Source organism: Seriola aureovittata, chromosome 23 (assembly GCF_021018895.1).
Source record: "Seriola aureovittata isolate HTS-2021-v1 ecotype China chromosome 23, ASM2101889v1, whole genome shotgun sequence".
Classification (NCBI taxonomy): Eukaryota; Metazoa; Chordata; class Actinopteri; order Carangiformes; family Carangidae; genus Seriola; species Seriola aureovittata.
The window spans coordinates 6,641,353-6,664,779 of record NC_079386.1 but is presented as its reverse complement, the minus strand read 5'-3'; the positions used below and the strand labels follow the sequence as shown (position 1 = coordinate 6,664,779).

General features: G+C 41.4%; 1 protein-coding gene and 1 long non-coding RNA gene across 4 annotated transcripts in view; both read right to left on the bottom strand.

Annotated features, from left to right (window-relative positions):
• The window catches only part of slc8a4b (solute carrier family 8 member 4b), a 100,505-nt gene extending 90,998 nt beyond the window's left edge, over window positions 1–9,507 (bottom strand). Inside the window, exon 1 of one of the 3 annotated variants that reach the window (XM_056369352.1) lies at window positions 9,354–9,507. In XM_056369352.1, the coding sequence (XP_056225327.1) occupies window positions 9,354–9,396 (43 nt within the window). In that variant the 5' untranslated portion in view covers window positions 9,397–9,507. Of the gene's footprint in view, window positions 1–8,804; window positions 9,289–9,334 lie in introns of those variants that run through there. The other 2 variants (XM_056369353.1, XM_056369354.1) reach the window with 2 other exon arrangements.
• A 191-nt stretch (window positions 9,508–9,698) lies between these two features.
• On the bottom strand, window positions 9,699–19,345 carry LOC130164775 (uncharacterized). The gene is made up of 3 exons (XR_008826659.1): window positions 19,259–19,345; window positions 18,286–18,365; window positions 9,699–9,755 (listed from the first exon to the last, which is right to left on the bottom strand). It is a non-coding gene; the product is annotated as an uncharacterized LOC130164775 (long non-coding RNA).
• Between the last annotated feature and the right edge of the window lie 4,082 nt (window positions 19,346–23,427).

The following is a 23,427-nucleotide window of genomic DNA, read 5'->3' as shown; positions in this document are numbered from 1 at the left end:
CATGGACTCTTATCAGATTATGTAAGACAGGTTTGGGTTTATGCTGCTGTGACAGATTACACACAATTGAAAAGGAGAAGAGGTTGGGGAAGAGAAGGACCGAAACAGCCAGGAGAGAAAAGACTAGAGCAACATGGATGAGTAGATTAGAAAGCATGACTACGATAAAGTGTTACGGGGCAGGACAGAATAAGATCTCTAATGATTGAAAGCTGAATTTGTGTGAATAATACAGACAGTAATAAGGACATATGGGTGTAATGGTGGAAATTGGACAGAGACAGGACAGGGGAGAGGTGAGGCATCGGGATAAAAGCAGTAAACAACCCGGGAGTGGAGTGACAGAGAGCATGGAGGAGGGCAAAAGGTGAGGAGAGAGTAATGGGGCAAGCTGGGAAACGCAGACAGTGAACAGTATCACGTGAAATAATGAGTGGAGGTAATTGGAAAAAAAGATGCAGGAGTGAGATCAACTGTAGAGAACCAAAACCGATTCCAAGACCTGATACCAAGGCTTTAAAAAAGATGTAAACAGCTGTATACTACTAACCCTGTAGGGGTGTGATATGATTGCTGTCATTGCTGAATTTCTCTTTTTGCAGTGGAAACCGCTTATATGGATCAAAAGGCTTAGGACAGAATCATTCATATATGAATGCTGTTTCAATAATTCACTTACAGTAATCCAGTGGTCCAATTACCAGTGTTTATCTTGGGTCTTTTCATACTTGACAACATATGGAAAAAGAATTTAAAACTCGCCTACTACTGCGAGCTTTCCTGCGCTGAGGCGGTCAGACTTATTTCTGCGGCTGTCTCTCGTCTCATCACGTGACCGGTGCCGTAAAGGCTGGAAAAAGCTGAACCGGTTCAAACAGAAACACCACGTCAGAATGTGATGATTACTCAGGCGTTTTGAGCTTATACAGTATGTCCTTCCTACTGTTTGAGAGCGGCAAAGAAGAACTGATTTCTGGGAAGGCTGCCATTTTATCGGGGTGTGAAACTCTAAATTTTATCAATACATTAGGGGGTATTGGATCGTGCTTGCCTATTCCAGTTCCAGTATTTTAGACAGTATCGGAGACATTTCCGCTACTAGTATCGGAATTGGAAGGACTCTACTGCAGAGGAAGGAAGGAAGAGAGAAAGGGGGAAAGAGAGGGAAGGAAATGAAAGGGACAGCAAAACAGGAGGACGGAGCAAGGGAGAAATACAGAACATAATTTCTACATAGAATGAATGTGATCTACAGATTTTAACATCTTTCATCTCATTGTTTTGGTTTTAAGGCAAATGCAACTCTAATATTCTGGTTCAGTCTCACTCTGTTCAGCTGTTATGTAAGGGCTGTCTCATGCACTTGATGCTCCACCTGTTAGATGCTGCTCTGAATTCTAGTTTGGTGATGGAGGCATGTATCTCTGAGTCAGCCAATGCACTCAGAGAGTTTTCTTTTACAGATTTTGGACTCTTTGGCTTCATTCACACTTACTGTAAAAGATATTTGGCCACACAACTAGACTGCAGGCTGACATTTTAGCAGGAAAACTAATTGGAAACGAGCAGCTGAAAGGTTTCTCCACTCACGGAGACAGAAGACGAACAGACGGACAAAAGCTGAACCTCGGGAGGACGGACAGAGAGCGAGACAGACATGGAGACAGGAGAGATAGAGAAAATGAAAGAGTGAAAGCAGAGCAAAGAGGGTGGAGAGCGAAAAGAGAAATAACAGGGCAGAGAAGGGAGGGAAAAATATAGAGAGAGCCAGACACAGACAGAAAGAAAACAGTCAGGAAATAAATCCGTGCTTGGGAAACAAGTGCTTCATCTGTTGGACAACCAGAAGCCAGTCCAAAGAGGCTCACTCTCTCCCCAGATTTGCTTATTCCTTCAGATTTCTCCTTTAAACACAGACACACACACACACACACACACACACACACACACACACACACACAAACACACAAAATTGCATTCTGCAACTGCCGACTTCATATGCTGCCTATTCAAGACTATCCATTCAGAAAAGCTTTAAAAGGTCAATGTATTTTTCATCTGTGCCCATTTTCACAGTTGATTGGATACGTCTGTGATTGTCCATTTCATATCATGCTTGCCATTCAAGAATTCAAAAGAGCAGATTGTGCTGAATTTGAGGTACTGAGAAAAAGGACAGAAGCTGTTCCCCCCCCCCCCCCCCCCCCCCCTCTCTGTCTCTTAAAATCATAACCACCTTAGTCACTTTTCTCCACTTAGCGCAGTCTCATGCTGCCAAGCACCAAGCCATCCTTGAAATGTAATTTAAGGCAACGACAACATCAGCGACAACAATAATAACATCTCCTGGACAGTCTGCCCTGTGAATCATGGCGCACACACACGGACCGAGGCGTAGACAACTGCAGACACAGAGAAAGACAGATTCACGGACACGGTTACTACCTCTCACACGCACTGTCACCCGGTTCAAGTGCGTGTCATACGCTGAGGTTACTCATAAAACAAATGGCTCTCCTTCACCTTGGTGTTTTCTATTCTTAGCAGCAGCAGCAGGGCGAACCTCTCTGCATATCAATGTGCAGCTCATCTTTAAACATCATCTGGGGAAGTGACAGTGGTGACGGCGCCATCCGGCCTGTTTGTGTCTGTCTGGAAATCTACGTCTGTCAGAGTCTGGTTGTTCGGTGTCAGCCTCTGTGTGAGATATTGTGTGTGTGCGCACATGTTGGGATTTTTGAGGACGTCTGTGTGTTAGAGGTTGATCGTAACTACATGTTGACCCAAGGACTCGGAGGACACAGGGCTGTCATGCGGGATCATAGCTAATCTGTAAAGATCAATGAGGTGACCTGGTCAGGGGTCCTGGTGACTGGTCCTCTGTGACTGATCCTGCATAGGAATCTTCAGCCATCCATCAACGGACAATAACACTTAACATGTCAAACCGAAGCTATTCCTTTTCAGTTACATTATTATGTAAAATGCATTTTGTTTGAAAACTGGTGACATGGGAATACCAATACAATTACTGTTATATAACAATTTTTGATGCAAAAAAGGGATTAGGGTTAAGCTGAGTTATTATTTAAAGGTAGACTATGTGACTTTGAAAGATGAAATAACAGAGTCTTCCTCATACAAATCTAATGTTGAAGTCATAAGATATAAAACGCACCCTTTTAAAATGTGCTTCTAAATATACCTACTTGATTTGATATGACCAGTAGCTTTTGGTAGCTAACATCAGCTAATGTTAACAAACTTTAGATAGCTACTGACATACAGTAGATAACCGGCATTACTCAGTCAGTTTGCTGACTTAATGACTCTTTTTGACTTGTGTTGCCTTTACACAGACAGTCAGTGAAAACCAACTGAATGCAGAATATGATGCAAAGAGAAATTGACTCATATTCATTTTCTCAGGTAAAGCGGGACTGACCAGTGATGTGAAAAAAAAGGGAGGGAACAAGAGTTTTAAAATTTTAACTTTATGGAAATGAGGGCAAAATATAGTACCTGGAAGCTCTGCAGTGATTTGATGAAAACGTGATAAAGAGAAAGTGTAAGTGTAGTGGTGGGTCAGATTAAAGTCAAATTAAGTCTTCACCTGCTGTGGATAAATGGCTGTGGAGGAGGAGATTATTATTTTAGCGTCTGGGATCCCTCACTACTACTTATTAGCTTGTAAGCAAAGAGACGTGAGCAAGAAATCACAGAGCTGATGCTGTGTGATTCGTTTGCTCCCCGTTGGTCTTTAACTTTAAACACTTATTTATTTCCAGAAGATGAACTGAGGGAATTATGTTGTGATCAGGTGTCGTGGTTTTCTTTGTGGTGCACTCACTTATCTCTCCACCTAGATCAGGTGCTTAGCTTCTCAAGAAAGGTCATTACAAGCCTTTGTTGCATCACATCGTGACCTATTGAGGCAGCTGTCATTGAAGCAGATGGTGGCTCTGTCTAGACTGTGATGAATTGTTCCATGTTGATGATTGATCAGTGGAAATTGATGCTTCTGCATTCTCTACAGTTACCATTTCTTGAAGGTATAAAAGGCTAACTCAGGAATGCAAGGTATTACACCACTGTCATAAAGATATTAAATTGGATTTCTCCTTTAACACTCCTCTCTCTGCAACCACACTTCGCCTGCTCTCTCATACATATATAAAATCTGGAGCTTCATCATCTTCACATTCCAAGAAGGTGTTAGTAACAAGCTGTCTTTATGGGAAAATAACTTTACCCCCCGTTAAATATCTTGCATCATGAGGTAAGGCATGGTATGTGATAAACGCTGTGTGTTCAAACAATAAATTCACAACTTCTATTAGATATAACACTAAGTATTGTTGAGAGAAGAGCAACACTGGAAGATCACACTGTCTTTGATCAAGCTCCCTGGTTTGGTCAATATCTTGACTAAGACAAATGCTGCATGCTGCACATTCAGTGCTAAATGCTGTTGAGGACCCTGTTCATCATTAGCCACTTTGCCACTGAAGGTCTCAGTGAGGTACGCTAGTGTGAGGGCCAAATCAGTCTGCCGTGCGAGTGAGATCACTGATGGTACATTGGAAACTGCTCACCCAGCTTGGAAATCACACCATTTGGCAATAAATGTGTCAAATGAATCCCCAAAGTGATGCTTTGGGAGTGATTGGAAACCGAGTGCAGTGAATGATGTGAGGGGCCGGGCCAACCTGTTTGGCCCCCCAAGAGGGAAATCGGGGTGATATTAGGTCAGCACTACTCATCTTTATTGCTTTTTTAAACTCAGAGAGTGTTTCATCCACAATATATTTGAAACCTATATTGTTCCAGCCATCTGTGCAAGTGATTATTGATTAGACTATTTAGTTTTCCTTTCAAACTTGATAGTGTTGCATTACTTTGATCTTTCATTCCTCTATGCTTTAGTTGCATTATGTTAAACATATCTTTAACTTTTATTTGATTTCCCAACAGTCTCCTGTGGTGTCATATATTTTCCTATTTTATGGCTGAATTAACAAATGCCGGCACTGGCACTGAACATTTTGGGTATAGTTCAATAGTATAAGCAGCACCCGTTCATTCACAGTATCTACCAGTCCAGTAAGTGTTGAGGTGCCAATATGTGATGTGGCATTTGGGCAGAGCAGACAGCATGTTGGGCACTTTCCATGAATGTAAAATACTGCATGAATAGAAGAGGATAGGCCAACGACTTTGTGCGACAGCTAGAGAAGAGATGAAGACTATGATATATCACTATCCTCACATTCTATTGTTATAGTGACTTAATTAATCAACCTGTAGGCAGGAGGCCATGCTTTAAGCCTCGAGGGGGACTCCCATTTAGGCTGCAGTAAGATTAAAATGCCTCCTGAAATTATCCTGATTAAATGGTAGTCTGAACTGATGAGGGAGATAGAGTGCACTTATTTTAAATATGAAATCAAGCCACTTTCCCAACACAAGATTAAATTTGAACTAAAATTAAAAATTAATTCAAATTAATTAATAAATTCAATTTAAATGTTGTTGGCGTGTTGTTTAGAAATCTTTAAATGAGAGTTGACATTTTAATGACTCCTGTGGGGAAAATGCAAGGTAAAACAATAAAAATAAATAATAGGAATATGGAGCCCCAAAGTAATCAATATGAAATTAATTTAAAAGAAAAATACTTGTGATATAAAAAATAATACTAACAAATTGTGTAAAATATATAAATTTACTTTTTTTTTTTTAATAATAAAAGATTTTCAATGGAACTCATTTTTATTTAATTATAGAGAATTGTGTTAAAAAATTACACCAGTCTGTTTTTATTTGATGGTATTATTGGGAAAATTATACTTTTGTATATTGTACTGCATTTTATTTTAGGCTGTACACCTAAGTCTTTCTTAATCAAGCTAGCTCAACAACTGCTATCAAATTGAGCAAGTAATCTTTTGTTAGCTAGACCAACGACAACGCTAACGTTATTCTGAATTGATCAATTAGAAGCTGCTGCTGTAAATAAGCACAGGTCACAGACATTTTAACTTGCCTATCATTTTGTTGGGTTGTGAGCTTGGACTATTACTCACTATGAAAGTGAAGAGCCAGTGTTAGCAGTGTTCGTTAGCTGCTGTTGGCTAGCAGCAACTAACTGGTTTATTCAGAGATACACTGACAGCATTTTGATTCTAAAAATGTTCTTCAGAGAAAGATATACAACTCTCAAACTCGCAAAAACACACAATATTTATCTGCAGTGTTGTACACAGCACACTGCTAGCTTACACTGTCTCATCTTCACCAAGCTCAACATTGTAAGGTTGAGTTTAAAATATTTCCTCAATTTATTGGTTCATGTATGATATCTGTTTTTATTTATTTATCTAATATTGAACACTACATACTAGGAAAGGCCAATATGTGCACAATTTTAAACCTACAAAATGACTTTCAAAACGACGTTCACAATCAATAAGGTCAACACCCTCAGGAGCTGTTTTAGCCCTGAAAGCCTAATGGAGGCCATAAAAAATAATTGGTTAGTATTTTAAAGATTTGAATGTTATGTGTCACCTCAAGGGACTGTCTACCACTTCTAACTATGACAGGACACACCCGCAGCAGTGTGCTGTTTAAATATAATCAATTATTCAATTAAAAATCTAAAAAGATCATGTCAATAGTTGTCAGATTTCATTTATATAAGCCCCTGCTCCCTTCTAGTCTCATACTTTATTTCCTCTTTTCTATTTTCCTGTTCCTATTCTCAACATTATCCTCCCCCTGCCACACCATTCACAAGACAAGGCACCTCTCTCCAGGGCTAACCACCCCCCCGCTGACACCACTGACAGCATGTAACACACTCACACAACATACACACACAGGAGAGAAGAGGATTATGACCACAGGGACTTTCCTGTCCCTCCCAGCCATTGGACGGACACCACTACGCTGACAGAAGCGGGATCCCTGCTTTCAGTAACCACTAACAACACAGGTAGCCTGAGATCGGTGCCAGTGATACACATAACCAGATTAACATGGACAAGAATAGAGGCCAAGATGTGGGTAACCACCTTATCCAGCGGGCAAGCCAGTGTGTTGTTTAAGTCATTAATGGATTAGTTGAGGATATAGTCACAGGAAGGAAAGGTAGACACAGACGGAAAGAGAGAGAGTCTTTGATATTTTTGGCAACAGCACCAATACACAAGAGACTTAGCAGGTACAGGGGCAGCGTGTATTATGTGCATACACAAAACACACACATGTACCTAGAGGCAGACTATAAATGTGACAGCCTGACCAAATCAATGTCAATATTGACATTTCTAGGATTAGGTCGCTCGCAAAATAATGAATAAATGCATGTGTTTTCACTTCCAGACACCTGGTTTCTCTGGACTTGCAGCCATTTAGAATCACAGATCACCCAGGATGAATAACTGAACAGATGGATGGCCTGTGAGGAAGCCCAAATCATACTGTTGCTCTGTCTGAGTTAGTTCAGAGCACAAATATAAAGAGTGGGATGTCTTTTTTTTCTTTTTTTCTTTTAATTAGAGCTGTGTTGCTAATGAAAATTCACTCAGAATTATAAACAAAGTTTCACCTTGTCTAAGAAAGTCCCTTGTGCATCCGGCCTCTAAAAACATAACAACTTAGTGCCATTCCATTTCTTTTAATCATTAAATCATTTAATTTTGCTGCCAGAAAACAGTGTAATAAAGTTCCGACCCTGTGCATGTGTGAATTGTCAACAATGTTGCCTCATGTATCACCACCCTGCAGACGTGGCCCACATTGGATCAGTCAGTAAATGGCCACTGGACAGTAACAGCCAGACGGCATCAAAGCTGCTTAACACAAAGACTTACTGATGCTGATGTAAGCTGAAAAACGGTCCGAGATACGCAAATTAATTTCTAGCCTACATTTCTTTAAACAGCTTGGGTCCTTGAATTATTGAGAGGGCGACATGTCTTTAGTTAATTATTTATCTTTGTTCAAAAAGTCCCCATAACCATCATCATGCTGGCATTAGCTCATGATGAATCATCATCATGAAGACTTCCATCATTATCATTATCATTATCATTATCACCAGCACCACTATCATCTACATCATCATCATCCTCATCACCATCATACTGCCATTATTATTACCACCACAATCATTATCATCATCATCATCTAAGTCATCTTCACTCTCATCATCAAAACTACCACTGTATTCCATCATCATCATCATTATCATAAGCAGCATCAAAAGTCCCACCTCAACCATCTTCACTCTCAGCAGCAGCAGCGTAGTCTTGATCCTCTTCATCATAACCATCATCAGCAGCCGCGTTTTTACTATTTTTACTGTTTCTATTGGCTCCGTTTACATCTTCATCATCCTGCTGTCCCTTTCTCAGTCATCAGCATCATCAGTCATCGTCATCATCATCATCATCATCATCATCATCATCATCATCATCATCAACAACAACAACAACAGCATCAAAACTATCACCACAACCTTTTTCATCATCATAATTTCAGTCACTATCACCATTGTTAACCCTTCATCACCGTTTCCTACATCAAACCCACAGAGTTCACCCCACCCACCCGTTGCCTATGCATTCCTCCTGTGCACCCTGACCCGGTGCGCAGTCCCTGTAGACCCGGGTGTGTTGACGATCCGCAACCCTAACCTCATCCTCCTTTCCCCGGCCACCGGCTTCACAGCCCGCGCGGTCCACAGCCCTGTTCGACTAGGTTATACCCCTGCAGCTTTGGGTACATGTCACACTCACCGTTTTCCGCCGAGGCTCTCCCTCCAGCAGAGACGGAGCTTCGCTCTGCTCAGCCTGCGCCGGTCAAGATCCCCTGTTTACGCACGTACGCTATTCCTCGGCGGAGAAGACTGTGCGCTGGATGGATAAATGCTTAATTGGAGCGGCGCTGAAGGCGTCTCCCGGACAGGCGAAGGGCTCTGCGGTGTCGCACACACCTGAGAGAGACCCCCGGTGACCGACAGATTCCTCGGCGGTCTCTCCGTCAGCTTAACGATCAGTTTCCGTTTCTCCCCCGCTCGCCCTCCGCCTGAGCTAGCCCTGACGGGTTTTTCTGCTCCTTCTTTACGCACGCATGCACCGATCTGTAAATTACACCACCCGCTGCAATTAACGGAACTGCCAAAGTGATTGCAGCTCTCGCTTCACACTTCTTACACTCACCGACTGTCTCGTGTCACGCACACGGCTCAAATGTGACAACCGGAGCAACTCATACAATTGTAATAAAATGCATAGACATTCATATTCATAACAATGGAAATACACACGTTGTTTGTGTCTTCTCACCGCTTCGGTGCTGTGGAAGAAGCCCAGGTCGAGATCCGTTCATTCATTCACTCACTCATCCCTCTATCTGTTCATCCTTCCCTCCGCTTCGTCCCTCATTCAGCAGCTGAATAAACGTCTCTCCTCTGAAGCGGCGGCGACACACAGCACTTCACCCGCTGGCTCTCTCTCTCTCTCTCTCTCTCTCTCTCTCTCTCTTCTCTCTCTCTCTCTCTCTCTCTCTCTCTCTCTCTCTCTCTCTCTCTCTCTTCTCTCTCTCTCTCTCTCTCTCTCTCTCTCTCTCTCTCTCTCTCTCTCTCTCTCTCTCTCTCTCTCTCTCTCCTCTCTCTCTCTCTCTCTCCTCTCTCTCTCTCTCACTGGCAAGCAAGAAGATTCTTCCTCCTCTTTCTCTCTCTCTTTCTTCTGCAAAACAAGAAGACAGAGAGAGGAGGAGAGAGATGTGAGACTGAGGGGGAAAAAAAGAGATGGAGGCTGAGGAAGGATGAGCTGATGTGAGCGGGAGTGGGTGGGGGGGGGTAAGCACAGAGCTAGACAGTCGCTATTACTGTGTGTGTTTGTGCCAGTGTGTAAGTGTGTGTTGGGGGACACGGGATGGATGTGAACCAAAAGAGCATGCACTCCCAGCAGCGTCTCCCCAGCACAGTCACAGAAGAGAAGAGAAGAGAAGAGAAGAGGCAACAGAATTAGAAGGAGATTTGCTCAGATGAAAAGCAGTGAATGGGGGCCAGAGAAAAGTTTGTGCCTTTCACAAGTTCAGGGCTGCAACCACCAATGATTATTTTCTCAGTGAATCCATTCATTGTTTAGTCAAAAAAAACAAAAAAACAGTGAGAGTCATCTTTAGATTAGATTTCTCCTATGACGAGTCCGAAAGCCAAACATATGAATTCACAATGATGTAGAACACAGTCAGCAAATTCTCACATTACAGAAGCTGGAATGTTTGGAATTTTTGTCGATGACCGACCAAAGTGGCTTCCTTTTAGAGAGCGTTAAAGAGCCGACCTCGAACCACAACATCCCTCGTTTGGACCTTTTGTTCCTCATCTCTCTGCAGTTATCTGATTAAGGCATAAAAATGCCCAAAAATAATTTTCTGTCAATCAACGAATCGTTTCCGCTCCTGAGAAAACACAGAAAAAAGGTCAAAAGTCAGAATGAAGGGGTTAAAATTCAGCATACACAAACAGTATCTATTACTTGACCTGTGAGTAAGTTTTTCCCAAGACCCTAAAATGTGTTGTTAGGAATTTACTTGCAGATTGATATAGGAGCTGTTCCACCTCGCCTCACCTCTCTACAGAGGAGGAGCCTACAATGAAAGGAGATGAGATGAGCGGGTGAGCAGGCGAGAGTTGGATTAGGGGAGAGAACGGCAGGGAGAACAATGGAAAAGTGGACAGGGAGAGACGAAACAGCAGCGGGGGAGAGGAGGGAGGGCCAGGGAGGAGAAATGAGAAAGGGAGGAGGGAGAATGGAAGGCGACAGGGATGGGTGCGGTGGGTGCTGCGAAGAGGGGAGAAGGAGCAGGAGAAGGGAGAGGAGTGCTGGAGTCAGTGTAAATAATGAGAGAGGGGAGAGGAGTGGTTTTACATTATCTGTCTTTTCCACACAGTTGATCAGAGTTCTGTCTCAGCATGAAGCATGGCCCTTACACTGCAAGCTAATTCACACCCTAAGGGGACATAACACACATACACACACATATATATATATATATATATATATTATATATATATATATATATATATATATATACACACAAACACACACAAGCATGCACACACTAACACTGAACAATTCCTGCCGAACTTCTTACGTACGCTGAGAGCACACAGCTTCACACCCACAACCACCCACATCCAAATGCATTCCGGCTAAATGCACAAGTGCAAATTCATAGCTGGACAAACATGCGCACTTGCACACACGCATGCACACGCAACACGACAAACTACGCATGAATGAACAAGACACATAAGCACATGTGCAGACGTAAAGATGCCAGCACGTCCACCAACGCCTGCACACACGTTGTTCTAGCTCGAAGTCCAGAAATGAACATCCCGGAGTATTCTGTGAATGGCTGTGCATGAAATATTAAAGCGCTTTGTTAATGAATAAGATGGTGGGCTGTGTTTGCACATGGGGAAATATTCTCCTTCAGAATAATTACAAAGGCAAAAAATACTACATTCTCTTTCATCTTCTGTGGTATTTAAAGGATCATTTTCAGCCGCAGATTAATACACATTTAGAGAGGACGGTGCATTAAACTACAGTGCCTATGATCACAGTAATGAAAGAACATGTAAGGCGGTACAGTGTTGGGAGGCGGAGCTCTATGAACTGATTCTTTTACTGTGAGAAAGACATACAACCATCATCAGACCTACTGCTGGAAAGAAAATCTGATCCTCTACCAGTCTTAACATGTTGGATATCATCAACCTATAATGTTCAGTATCCCATCATTTGTTTCTGTTTTTTTAATGATTTCCTTTCCTTTCCCTTTTTCATTGACCTGTGGCATAATCTTGTTGTCTTCAGTCAAAACTGTAGTGTGTGTAACAACATCTACTGTGCTTTCATGTAGTTACACTACTGTCTAGAGCACAATTTGGCATTGTTGCAAGCTCCACAACAGATTTCTCCAACAACAAAAAGCTCTTGCCCTTAGATTTTGGGAAGGTCAACACCAGAATCTCTTTTGTGTTTTTTCTTTCTTACAGTTCTGCAGTCAAACATACAGAGACCCTACCTCAATATGCCATCATGCTAATTCGGATAGTGAGTTGGAGAAACAGGTAATACACCGGCAACGTACGACAAATGTGCAATAAAAACAAACTTGATAAAAAAAATTAAAATGCACATTATCAGTCATTTTGAAAAGAATGAAAAATACTGTACTGGGATGTGTGTGTGGGGGGGGGGGCAGTGTTTCCTTTAAACGCTGAATGCTACAAATGGTTGATTAAGCACTGAGATAACTCACATCGTTCAGCTGGAAACATCAACTTGCTGCAGGGTGATTCTAATGTACAGGTGAATGTAAAGCTGATACATAAGCATATAGTAGAGGACGAGAGGGCTCATCTCACTGTCAATCATTCAGTCAACTGACATAATCTAAATACTTGTCAAATAAAAAGTGAAACAGCACACCGGACCAGATTCCAGGTCCCAGTTTCTTTTCACATCACTTTAAATCCACCACACACCATCCCTTGCTCCCTAACTGACTCTTCTGTATTTCCTCTTCTCCCAGCTCAGCATCACAGCTTCACGGATTCAGTGCCTATCAACCCTCCCCCATCACCTCGTAGTGCGTGTGTGTGTCTGCCTGCGTCGCTACTATATATTCCCAAACAAACCACAATGATATCTTCAGAGAAAGCTACATGTCTACCCAGTTTCTATGGCAATGAGAGAATAAGCAGAGCCTTCTGTCTTACTACTGTAATATAGCTGAAAACCATGAATATACCACAGTGTATAGGCGTATTTTGAAAGCAGCAGTGTGAGCCGTTTCTGCCTGGAGGATAATCGCTGTTTTCCATGAAATATTAAGTTAATTCTTCAGCGTCACACTTGAACTGAAAACATTGGTTACACTTCTGTTCATTACATATTACTGGAATGAGTCCTGTCTATGTTTCACGTGATGTAAAACATAAATAGTTTGGTTCTGCAAAAACCTAAATATACAGCATCCATCCACACACTCTATTTCAGAGGAGGCAAAATTTTCTAGAAAGCATTTCTCATTTCAATATTCCTACAGAATTACCCTTCTTGTTACTCCAGGCTAACAAACTAGCTCTAATTAGAGACGCATTGAACATGAGCGATGTAACACTCCGTTTGCCCTTTAAGCTGTCTTGCTGCTGATGCCCACAGCCCAGCTTTGCATTTCAGCAGCGAGTAAAAACAGCCTTTTATCTGAACTCATCACATTGGTGAGGTACATTACATACATACAACAGCCATTTGGTATATGGTGCTGTTGGCCTAAGATTCTTTAGGGGAATAAATGTATGTTATTTTTCTCCAGTTCGCGTGAATTAGTATCATTTCATCAATTTGTATTGACCGATTCTTGAGAAACGAGAATGTCTGACTTATTTTGAGTTGATGCCTGTTAGATGATACCAACAGGACAGCAGTTTTGCCAACGTGTAAGAAGATATGTAATAAAGCCTGAAGTCTGAAATATTATATCAACAAAGCCCCAATGGAAAAATCAAAGATCAGGGGAAAAACAAAAAAAAAAAGAAATTAAGGTTACCTTTAGTACCACGGCTGCATGCTGTGACACCTGTACTGCATTTTTCAGCTGAGACACTTCTTAATAACCATAGTTTTCAAGCTGCCTTTGGTCTGACTCCCTAGATGAACAAAACATGCTGCTCTCTGTCATCTATTTCACAGACTTTGGCAGACTATCAGTTGGCTCGACACAAAAGCCGGTTATAAACTAGGCTAGTTGTTCTTCACACTGATTTGGCGCATGTTTCTGTTCCTTATGCTGGTCCCCTTTGTGGGTGATATAAGCTTCTCTAAACTGGCTGCATTCAGCGTACTCAACTGTAAGCACCCGTGTAGTAACTTCCTGCTGCATTGTATTCCGATATTTAACATGCGTTTCTCATTCAACATTCATTTGCTCTGCTGTATGTGGGATCATTTTGAACATTACTGTGACAGACAAATGCACCAGTAGAGCAGGAAACTGTGGCTGTATTGTGTGCAGCTGTAGTGTAAATAGTAGTGCTTTAAGATATAGTTTGACATTTTTGGGAACTACACTTATTTGTTTTCTTGCCCAGAGTTACTTGAGGAGGTTGATAGAACTCTAAAGTCAGCATGGTAAATATAAATCTGCCCACAGCAGCCAGTTAGTTAAAGGTTAGCATGGCATCTGGAAACAGGAGCAAACCTCTAGTCTGGCTCTGTCCAAAGGTAACACAACCCATAAAAAGTACCTTTAAAGCCCACTGACTAAGATATAACATGTCAGTGTTTTAAGTGGTACAAAAATTGAATTGTAAAACCAACGAGTTGTGCCTTTACAGACCCTTGCTGTATAACTGAGTCACAGCTCTTCTGAAAGTGCAGTTTAGGACTCAGAATGGGTTGCTGTTTTTTCCTCCATCCTCACCCAAGACGCATGTTAATGCCAGCTGTGAACCAGGCCTACGTCATTTGAAATAGGACTAGTGTTGAAATCTTTCTTTCCTCTGACAAGTGAAAATCTATCATAGGGTTCTGGTAACTCTGCCTTTTTCCTGTGCAAATAAAGGAGTGCTTCAAGCAACTAGCTTATATTTCTTCAAATAAAAGTCATGTTAAAGTAATAATTGACATTTTGGGAAATACAAACACTTGCTTGTTGCCGAGAGTTACCTGAGGGGATTGATACTGTCGTTGTCCACTGTCATGGCTGTATGGTATGAAAATGAAGCGACCACCAGCAGCCGGTTAGCTTAACTTTGCAAAAAAAAATAAAAGAATTAGGGGTAAAAGCAAGCATGACTCTGTTTGGTGGTGACAAAATACACCTATGAGTGCAGCTAAAACACATTTTTATCTTCAATTTATTTTTAAAAAAGTGTGTATTTGCAACAGATGTAGTTTACACTGCTAAACAGTTGCTAGCTAGTTAACTGAGACACAGCCAGATACAAGAGTGACCATATGCCTTCTCGTCTAACTCTTGGCAAGAAAGTACATGTCAAACTATTCCTTTAAAGCCAAAATGAACAATAGCCTATTGACCTTGCTGGCTATTCTTTCTTGCAACAGCTTACATATATTTCATAATAACCGTCTAAAAAACATGCTTCCTGTTTTATTCTTCAATAACATCACTTTTAGTTCTTGGAATATTCCCATGCTTTCCCAACAGTATCATAAAATATAAAGGCAAAATTCAACCACAAACACTAGCACAGACTGATATTAGTTTGCAGCAGGGTGTTGTTGGAAAGGAACAAGTGTTATTAGAGAAACTACCTTTGGTAAATAAAGGCTAATAGAGGCCAAATTCCCCAAATCCCATTTCAGAATCCTCCCATGTATTCAGTAAGACAGCTCAAATATTGGACATGATTACACAGTAACCCACTAATCAAGCCATTCTGCTTTATCTCCACCCTTATAAAGCATTGTTGGCTCCTGATTATTCATGAGCCGCCTCAGACTCATTGTGTCAGGCCACCGAAGCAATTGTAAGTCATGCTGAATATGGTCCATAGGGGAGATGTGAAACAGCGCTAAATGATGATGAGGAGGATTGCGAGCAAATGAGCCTTGATAATTTGAAAGGGAAAAGATGAGTGTCTCAGCCGCACTACGCTATTTCTCTCTCACACCCGCTGAAATATGCAGGATAATACTGTTCTCATCTGCTTGTACACACACTCGCACTCATGTCCAGACACATGAAACCACATTCAGAATCCCAGAAACACACACACCCACTGCTTGATTGTTTTCTGTCCACTTATACATAGTGCTAATGGCCACACAAGTGCATCAAAGCATCTGTGGCTGTGGTGTTCTGGCTGTTAGGTGTGTCGTCAATCACAACAAAAATCCATTGCTAAGTGCCTACATGTCTCCGGGACCAACTGTTATGTGCACCCATACTCACATGCACCCCATGTACAGTCACATTCAAGACTGTGTGCATTCACTGAAACAGACACACAACACACACACATTTTTAGCAGATGCATACATTTGAACGGGGTTATTACACACACTAAAGATTCAGATGAGATGCGGACCACCTCCATCAGTCTACTGGGTTATTGATCAGCGTTGAAATTAATCAGGAGGCAGAAACCAATCAGATCCTTGACAGATACACACACACACACACACACACACACACACACACACACACACACACACACACACACACACACACACACACACACACACACACACACACACACACACACACATATATAGAATCCCTGTGTATCCTCCCAGGTGTCATTGTGATTTGTGAAAATGAAAATGCACACCGTAGGCCAGATGATGCCTTCATAACCAAAGGTGGCACTGCGCAGTCATCTGCAACTGTCAACAACAAAATGAGAAGTTTTTTTTTTTTTTTTTTTTATTATAATCAATCCTCTATCTGTGACTTAAACCGTCACTTCAGCCACGATGAAGTATTTCCCGTCTAACCGTGTCTAAGCTTTCTCTGCACGTCTGCATTTTGTTGCATAATTCTACCCTAAATATGAAAAGGGGGGGTTTGCTGCAAATGAAACGAGTCATGGTGGGAAGTTCCACTCTACAGTAATCAATGTAACTGTGAGAACATTTGCCAGTTTTGCACAATTCACATGAATTTTTGCAACTCCACCCGAAAAAAAAATCTCAAATCAAACCCAATCATTGTATTTATTTCACCACACGTGTCTGGAAGAGATACACACACACATGCACGTATTAATATCTTCTATTCACACATGTCTGCATGCACCTGTGCTCTTTCTCTCTGTGTGTCTCATACACACCTTCACACAGTTCAATATAACCTGGGGTGTTGCACAAAAAATGGTCCAAAAGAGCAATTCATCACCTCTGTCTCCTCTGTTTCTTCTCCCCTCGAGCAACACTGACCTTTCACTGTGATTCATATCACTACACACACACAAACAAGCACACACACACACACACACACACACACAGACACACACACACACACACAGACACACACACACACACACACACACACACAGACACACACACACACAGACAGACACACACACACACACACACACACACAAACACACACTAATACACGCACATAGACATAATCCTAAAGACACACACATCTTGCATTTTTACATACATGTCTTATATCAACACCTCAGTCCGGTGCTTTGTGCTTTATAATTTCCTAGAACTGAAATGTATCCTTGAGTTGATGGAGATGTCCCGCAGCAGCCTGCAGCAGAGACTGGACCCACACTGATATAGCTGCGTTGAATAATATAGTCGGTTTTTAAGGAACAGATGTAAGATGAAAAATACATTGGGTTATTGGCAATGTGTTCCGGTTCCTTTCCTTGTAATGATGGCCATCTATCACAGTCTTTATTTTATTATTTCTTATGCAGATTTGTATTGTTATGCTAATGTTACAGTTACTTATCCCATTTCTGTTCTGCTGACTGGGACTTCCTGGAGCCAGCAGTCAGTGGAAGTTCCCATTAGCATTCAATGGTTTGTTAATGTAATTGTGCCGCTCCCGCAGTACAGTGTTTTACAGCACTTTTCTAACTATGCTAAAAGTTCAATCAGAGAAAGGCAAAAGTTGTACACACTGTGAAACTGCCAAGTTTAGTTGCTAATGAATTACCCCAAGTAAAGCAAGTAAAGTCCCAATGTGAAATCACATTCGCCCTAAAAATCTAACTTACTTCTTGATTTTCAGCTCATTCTTGTTTCTGGTTAGGCTCTGAAGATTTCTGTTATCACCTGACTGAGTCCAACAAGCAGCTTGTATCTATCAAACAACATCAATTAAACAGGGAAAATTACGCCATCAGCCAGCAAGCTCTACATGAACTAGTTCAGTCAACAACCCAGATACACAAAGGGGGAGGAAAGGATGGGGGGAGAGAGAGAGAAAAGGGAGATGGAATTGTAAGTGCAAGGAATGGAGGCAGAGAGAGAGCATGGAGGATAACGGCTGGGGGGGGGCTGGGGGGGGGGGGGGGGGGGGTTGTAAACAGAAAAAGGCACAGATGGACCAAAAATGATGGAGGCGCAAGGGCAAGGAAATATAGGAAGAGAGGCTGAAAGAACAAAGGAGGGAAGTGCGGAGAGCTGCATGAAGGTGAAATGAGAGAGATGGGCGAGAGGATCAAGGCAATGAGGGAGACAAATCTACTAATGCAGATACCATGTACTCTCATCTGGGCTCAAATGCGGCTCGCTTTGGACCGTGTTGTGCCTCTCCATCCAATTTCCTGCTTCTCATCACTGTCAAAACAAAACAAATAAAATCTTTAAGGAGGATGGATTACCCACTCCTCGTGAAAAAGATGGAAAGGAAAACAGTTGCATGGAGCAGAGCCACTGAAAGGGTCACCTGACCTAATAATTGTTAAAAAAAATATATAAACATCATGTGCCATGATACAGTGACTGTGACAGCAGGTTGACAGGTGACCTAAGGGCACTCTGATTATACAAAAGTAAAATATTATTTATGGCAACAATCACATATGCTATGTCCACAATCAAAGCAATATTACCATTTTTTACTCATACACATATTACATGTTCTCTATCTACGTATCTTTGTAGAGAATACTGAATTTCATCACTTTTATCCAAAAAACACTCCCTAAGTAATAGATCACACAGATTTACATGTGCTTGCATCTACCTATGTTGATAAAAGACTTCAGCGTCACAGTATTTTACGATTTAATTGGCCACAAGCACTGGCTGTATAATGCATGACACTGTGCTGTATGGTGGCTTTACCACCATAACTAAGTGAGCCATGAAAATATCTTTTGCTGCAGGCAAAACTTTACAGGAGTGAACATAAACTGATTAGCCAACAAAAACTACATTTATCGCAGACAATTAAAGCAGCGTGTGATAATGCTTATAGTGGGGTAATAGCTAAAGCTTACTTAATGATCTGTTATTTAGTTCCAGTAAAGTGTGAATAATTAAAAACCTGAACTTGTGCACATCTATATTTCAGGATGTACTGAATTAAAGGTGAAAGGTTTAAGACAGCGGACATTCCATTCATATAATGAAGAGTATGTCTGAACCAGTCAAAAAAAAAACTACAGCTATTCATTAACTATCATTACACAATATAATGACAAGCATGTAGCTACAAGTATACACACCTTAAAGTTCACATATGGCTTACATGTGTTGCAGACCAGCATATATATACATCTACAGTAGCTCTCTTAGCACACACGCACCACTCCAACCACATGAACACAGCCCAACTATAATTGATAATATAGAGGGTTAAAAGAAGGCTGGACAAGAGTGTGTGTGGCTTGTATGCTATCTGAGAAGATAGCGAACAGACATGGGTGGGAGTGGGAGTCCTAGCCAAGCCAGACTCATAGTAGAAGACTTTCGTAATCTACTTTTATAAAGGAGTAGTTTGACATTTTGGTAAATATGCATAGTTGCTTTCTTGCTGAGCGTTAGATGTGAAGATCGATACCACTCTTATGCTTGTCCTCTATATGTGAAGCTATGGCCAGGATACAGTTAGCTTAGCTTGTAGCTTAAAGTTTGAGATGAGGAAACAGCTAGCCTGGCTCTGTCCCAGAGTAAAACATCCACCTACAAGTACCGCTAAAGCTCAGTCATTAAAATGTTATATCTCTTCCTTTAATCTGTAAAATAACAGATAAAAGATGTTATTTCTGCAAAATAACTAAATAATACCAGTAATTTTATATTTGTTTCTTGGCAGGGAGCAGTGACTTCTCCATAGCTGCTAATTTTTACACTTCAGTTCCTGAACTAAACAAACAAGATGTAACATAATAATTAATGAGCTTTGAGATTGCTTTGACCTTTGAATGGAGCCAGGCTAGCTGCTTCCCCCTGGTCCCAGTCTTTATGCTAAGCTAAGCTACCCAGGTGCAGACTGTAACTTCATATTTAGTGCACACCAGAGCATGTTTCCCAAAATGTAAAAACTATTCCTTTAACAGTTTGGGCATTTTCAAGTTAGCTCTGAGCTAGTTTCTTGAAATGTGACTTTAAGGAGAGTTTCCTCGATCCTCTGACAGATGTTTCACGTGTCAAGAGAAAGATGAAATGTCCTGTTGAACTGGACATTTCTGTATTTTTATCCACAAAGCCAGCAACCCCTTTTTAAGGCCCAAACTTAAGTTTAAGAAGAGCTGGGTTATAAGACCAGTAGGCTACACAGGGGTGGAGTGCAGTGAATTAGAAAGCCGCCATATGTCAGCCTTGTGATCACAGAGTTAGTTATACAGCGAGGGAGCGGTTCGTATATAATGAGCATGTACTGAGAGCACTGATGAAAGGGCTGGAGTTGAATGAGCAGGCTGAAGGAGTGTATTCACTCTGATGTAGGTTACGTTTTTCTCTTTCCATGTTCCTGTCTCTTTCACTCAAGCCAGTCCTCTGACTTGTGTCTCTCAGATTCTTCTTTATTCTAAGTCAATCTTCCAAAAGCCTTACATTAACTGCCACCCTTTGTGTTCTTCTATTACCTTCTCTTACTTCTGTCTCTCTGTGCACTCTCAGACACCTCTCTCTTCTCCTGGTCTGCCTCCACTTTACATCATCTGTTGCTTTTTCTCTGTCTGCATCTCTCCCTCTCCCTCTCCATGTCTGGAACACACTGTCTGTATTTCAGATGTGCTTGTCATCTTTTTTAGAAACCAAATCATCCTGTTTTTTTTCACACCATCCCTCCTTGCTCCTCCCAAAGCTCTCCCACTTCAAATAATTCAAAACCTGCCCTGCATCTTACTCAGCTCTCGCAACAACTGACTGAACCTGGGTCTGCAGAGAGGGGGAAAATATTTGAAAGGACAGTGAGTGAAGCTGCGGCAGTGGCGGCTCACAGGCAGTGTCCTGGCATTGAATTGGAAGGAACATTTCGGGAACCGCTTGGAAACACTGCTGGATTTGCTCTCAAACAGCCACACACACACACACACACACACACACACACACACGGACACACACACACACACACACACACACACACACACACACACACATACAGTACACAGGCGCACTCACACACTGAGTGGTGGTTTGGAGACAGTGTGGGAGTGCATACGCCTCCGTTTCCCAAAATAACCGCCAGATGAGGGGCAGGGAGGCAGGGCAAGGTTGGTACAGGGAGATATAAATGGATGTTAATTGTATGGCTCCTTCAGATTACACAAACACACACCCTGTCCATGTGAGTGTGTGACAATGATCCTGCTTGTACATGAAAGTGTGTAAGATCAGGTTTTCTCACTCACACACCTCTTATGGATGGTAGTTTTATGGATCTTTAATTCTACAAAGTTGGTGGATAAATGGAGGTGCGCGTGTTCACACACACACACACACACACACACACACACACACAACACACACACACACACACACACAGATTAAAATGGATAATAATTGTATGGTTCTCAAACTGGACCCAAATCCCACCAAAAGGAGAATTCCAATGTATTATTTCTATAATCCTTCCCAAAATAGAGTTCACAAGAAGCGAGTCTCAACAGTCATCGTCAAGAGCTGCTCCATTCAGACATAAGTGTATGAAAAGCTGAGTGTACGGACTCTGCTTTGCATGTTTGTCTAAGCTTAGAAACTCACATTACTTCTCTTTGGATGCACTGAAATTAGAAGAAGCTGCATAACACCACCTCGAATGTGTCACAGTTTCCAAAAAAAAAAAAAAAAGAAAAACGTCTGATATAGTAAGTGTCACTTACTGACTTTGCAACATGGATTAATGTTGTTTCTTATCAAAAAATCTTAAATCTTAATTCATGCGAAGGGAGAGAGAAGAGTGACGTAGAGGAGGAGAGGAGGAATAGATGCAGAGCTGGATATAAATGTTAGATAATTACATGGCTGGGTCTCCTGCACTGATGTGAAGAAAGTGCAAGAAAGCAAAGAACAATCAGCAGAGCATATACAGAGCCATGCACCCTATATACAGTACTGCTCTATCATAAGGACTTTGTATAAATAATAAAGGAGATGGAACATGTCTATCACACAAACAGTACTCTGTCAAAAACATTACTTCTGCAGTATCATCTTTTCAGGAAATAAAAGCTTTCACAATGCAATTTTCATGCATCCGACCCTGACGTTATGAAAATATTTTTACATGTTGCAAATTATGTTATTAAAGTAATCAAAATTAGACTTAATGGCTTTTTCCCACCTATTTTCCCTTAAGTAACTGTAAAACAATGTGTGACAGGAGACAGGAGATGATGCAGTGTGACCAAAGAGGAACACAACTCAGCTGAAGTCACAGCAGCTCAGTTTGTGGTCCTGCCTCCCCACCTGCTGCTCATGCAAGGTATGACAACTAACAGCGTGCTGGGATTGTCCTCTCCTTACTTGTGTCCCAGGACGAAGGAAAGATGAGAAAAGGAGAGAAGAACAAGAACTCAGCGTTGGTGCGCTTCCGCCTTAATGCTTAACATTTCTTACCACATAAATAAATCTATTAAAATCACGTCACTGGATGACTATTTCGTACCATGTTTAGTAAGAGACAGTATAATCTGTGTGTGTGTGTTTACACTTGCAGGACTACTGCCTGGTGTCCCACCCTCTACTTATCAGAGGCTCAGCGTCTGCCAAAAGCAAATCTCACAGAACTGTTGTGCAACACAGGTTCTGCCTTTCCTGTCTGTTTACTTTTGATTTATCTTTGGCTCTTATCTTTTATGCTGTCTGCAAATCCTTTCCAAAAAGAAAAAAGATTACACTTATCAAGAAATACTTGTACTTCCATTTTATGTTACTTTTCTACTCCACAACACTTAGGGAGGCAAATATGGCACTCTCTACTCATTATATTTATTTGACAGCTAAAGCTACTAGCAAATTTGCAGATTATGCAGATTTAGTATTCACATACAAAATACCCATCCATTCATCCATCTAATAGCTATACTACCGCTTATCCTTAGGGACGCCGGGGTAAATGTATTAAAGAAGCAATATAAAGGAGAATAAAAAGATTATACTCAGATAAAGTACAAGTACTAAATTCCACCATTGGATACAGTGAATGTACCTTTATGTAAGTATAATGTTGGAAGCAGGACATAAACTTCTAATGCAGTATTATCAATCTGTGGTGGTCTGAATCGCACCTCCAACAGAAATCAAAACATATAGAAATAATATTTGGTTGACGTACATGTATGTCAAGTCTGAAATCCTGCTGCCCCTCTACCAAGCACATTACGGTAAACCGGTAAGACAAACAAAGCCCCAGCCCAGTCCTAGCTCGCAACAGTGACGTCAGCGCGCA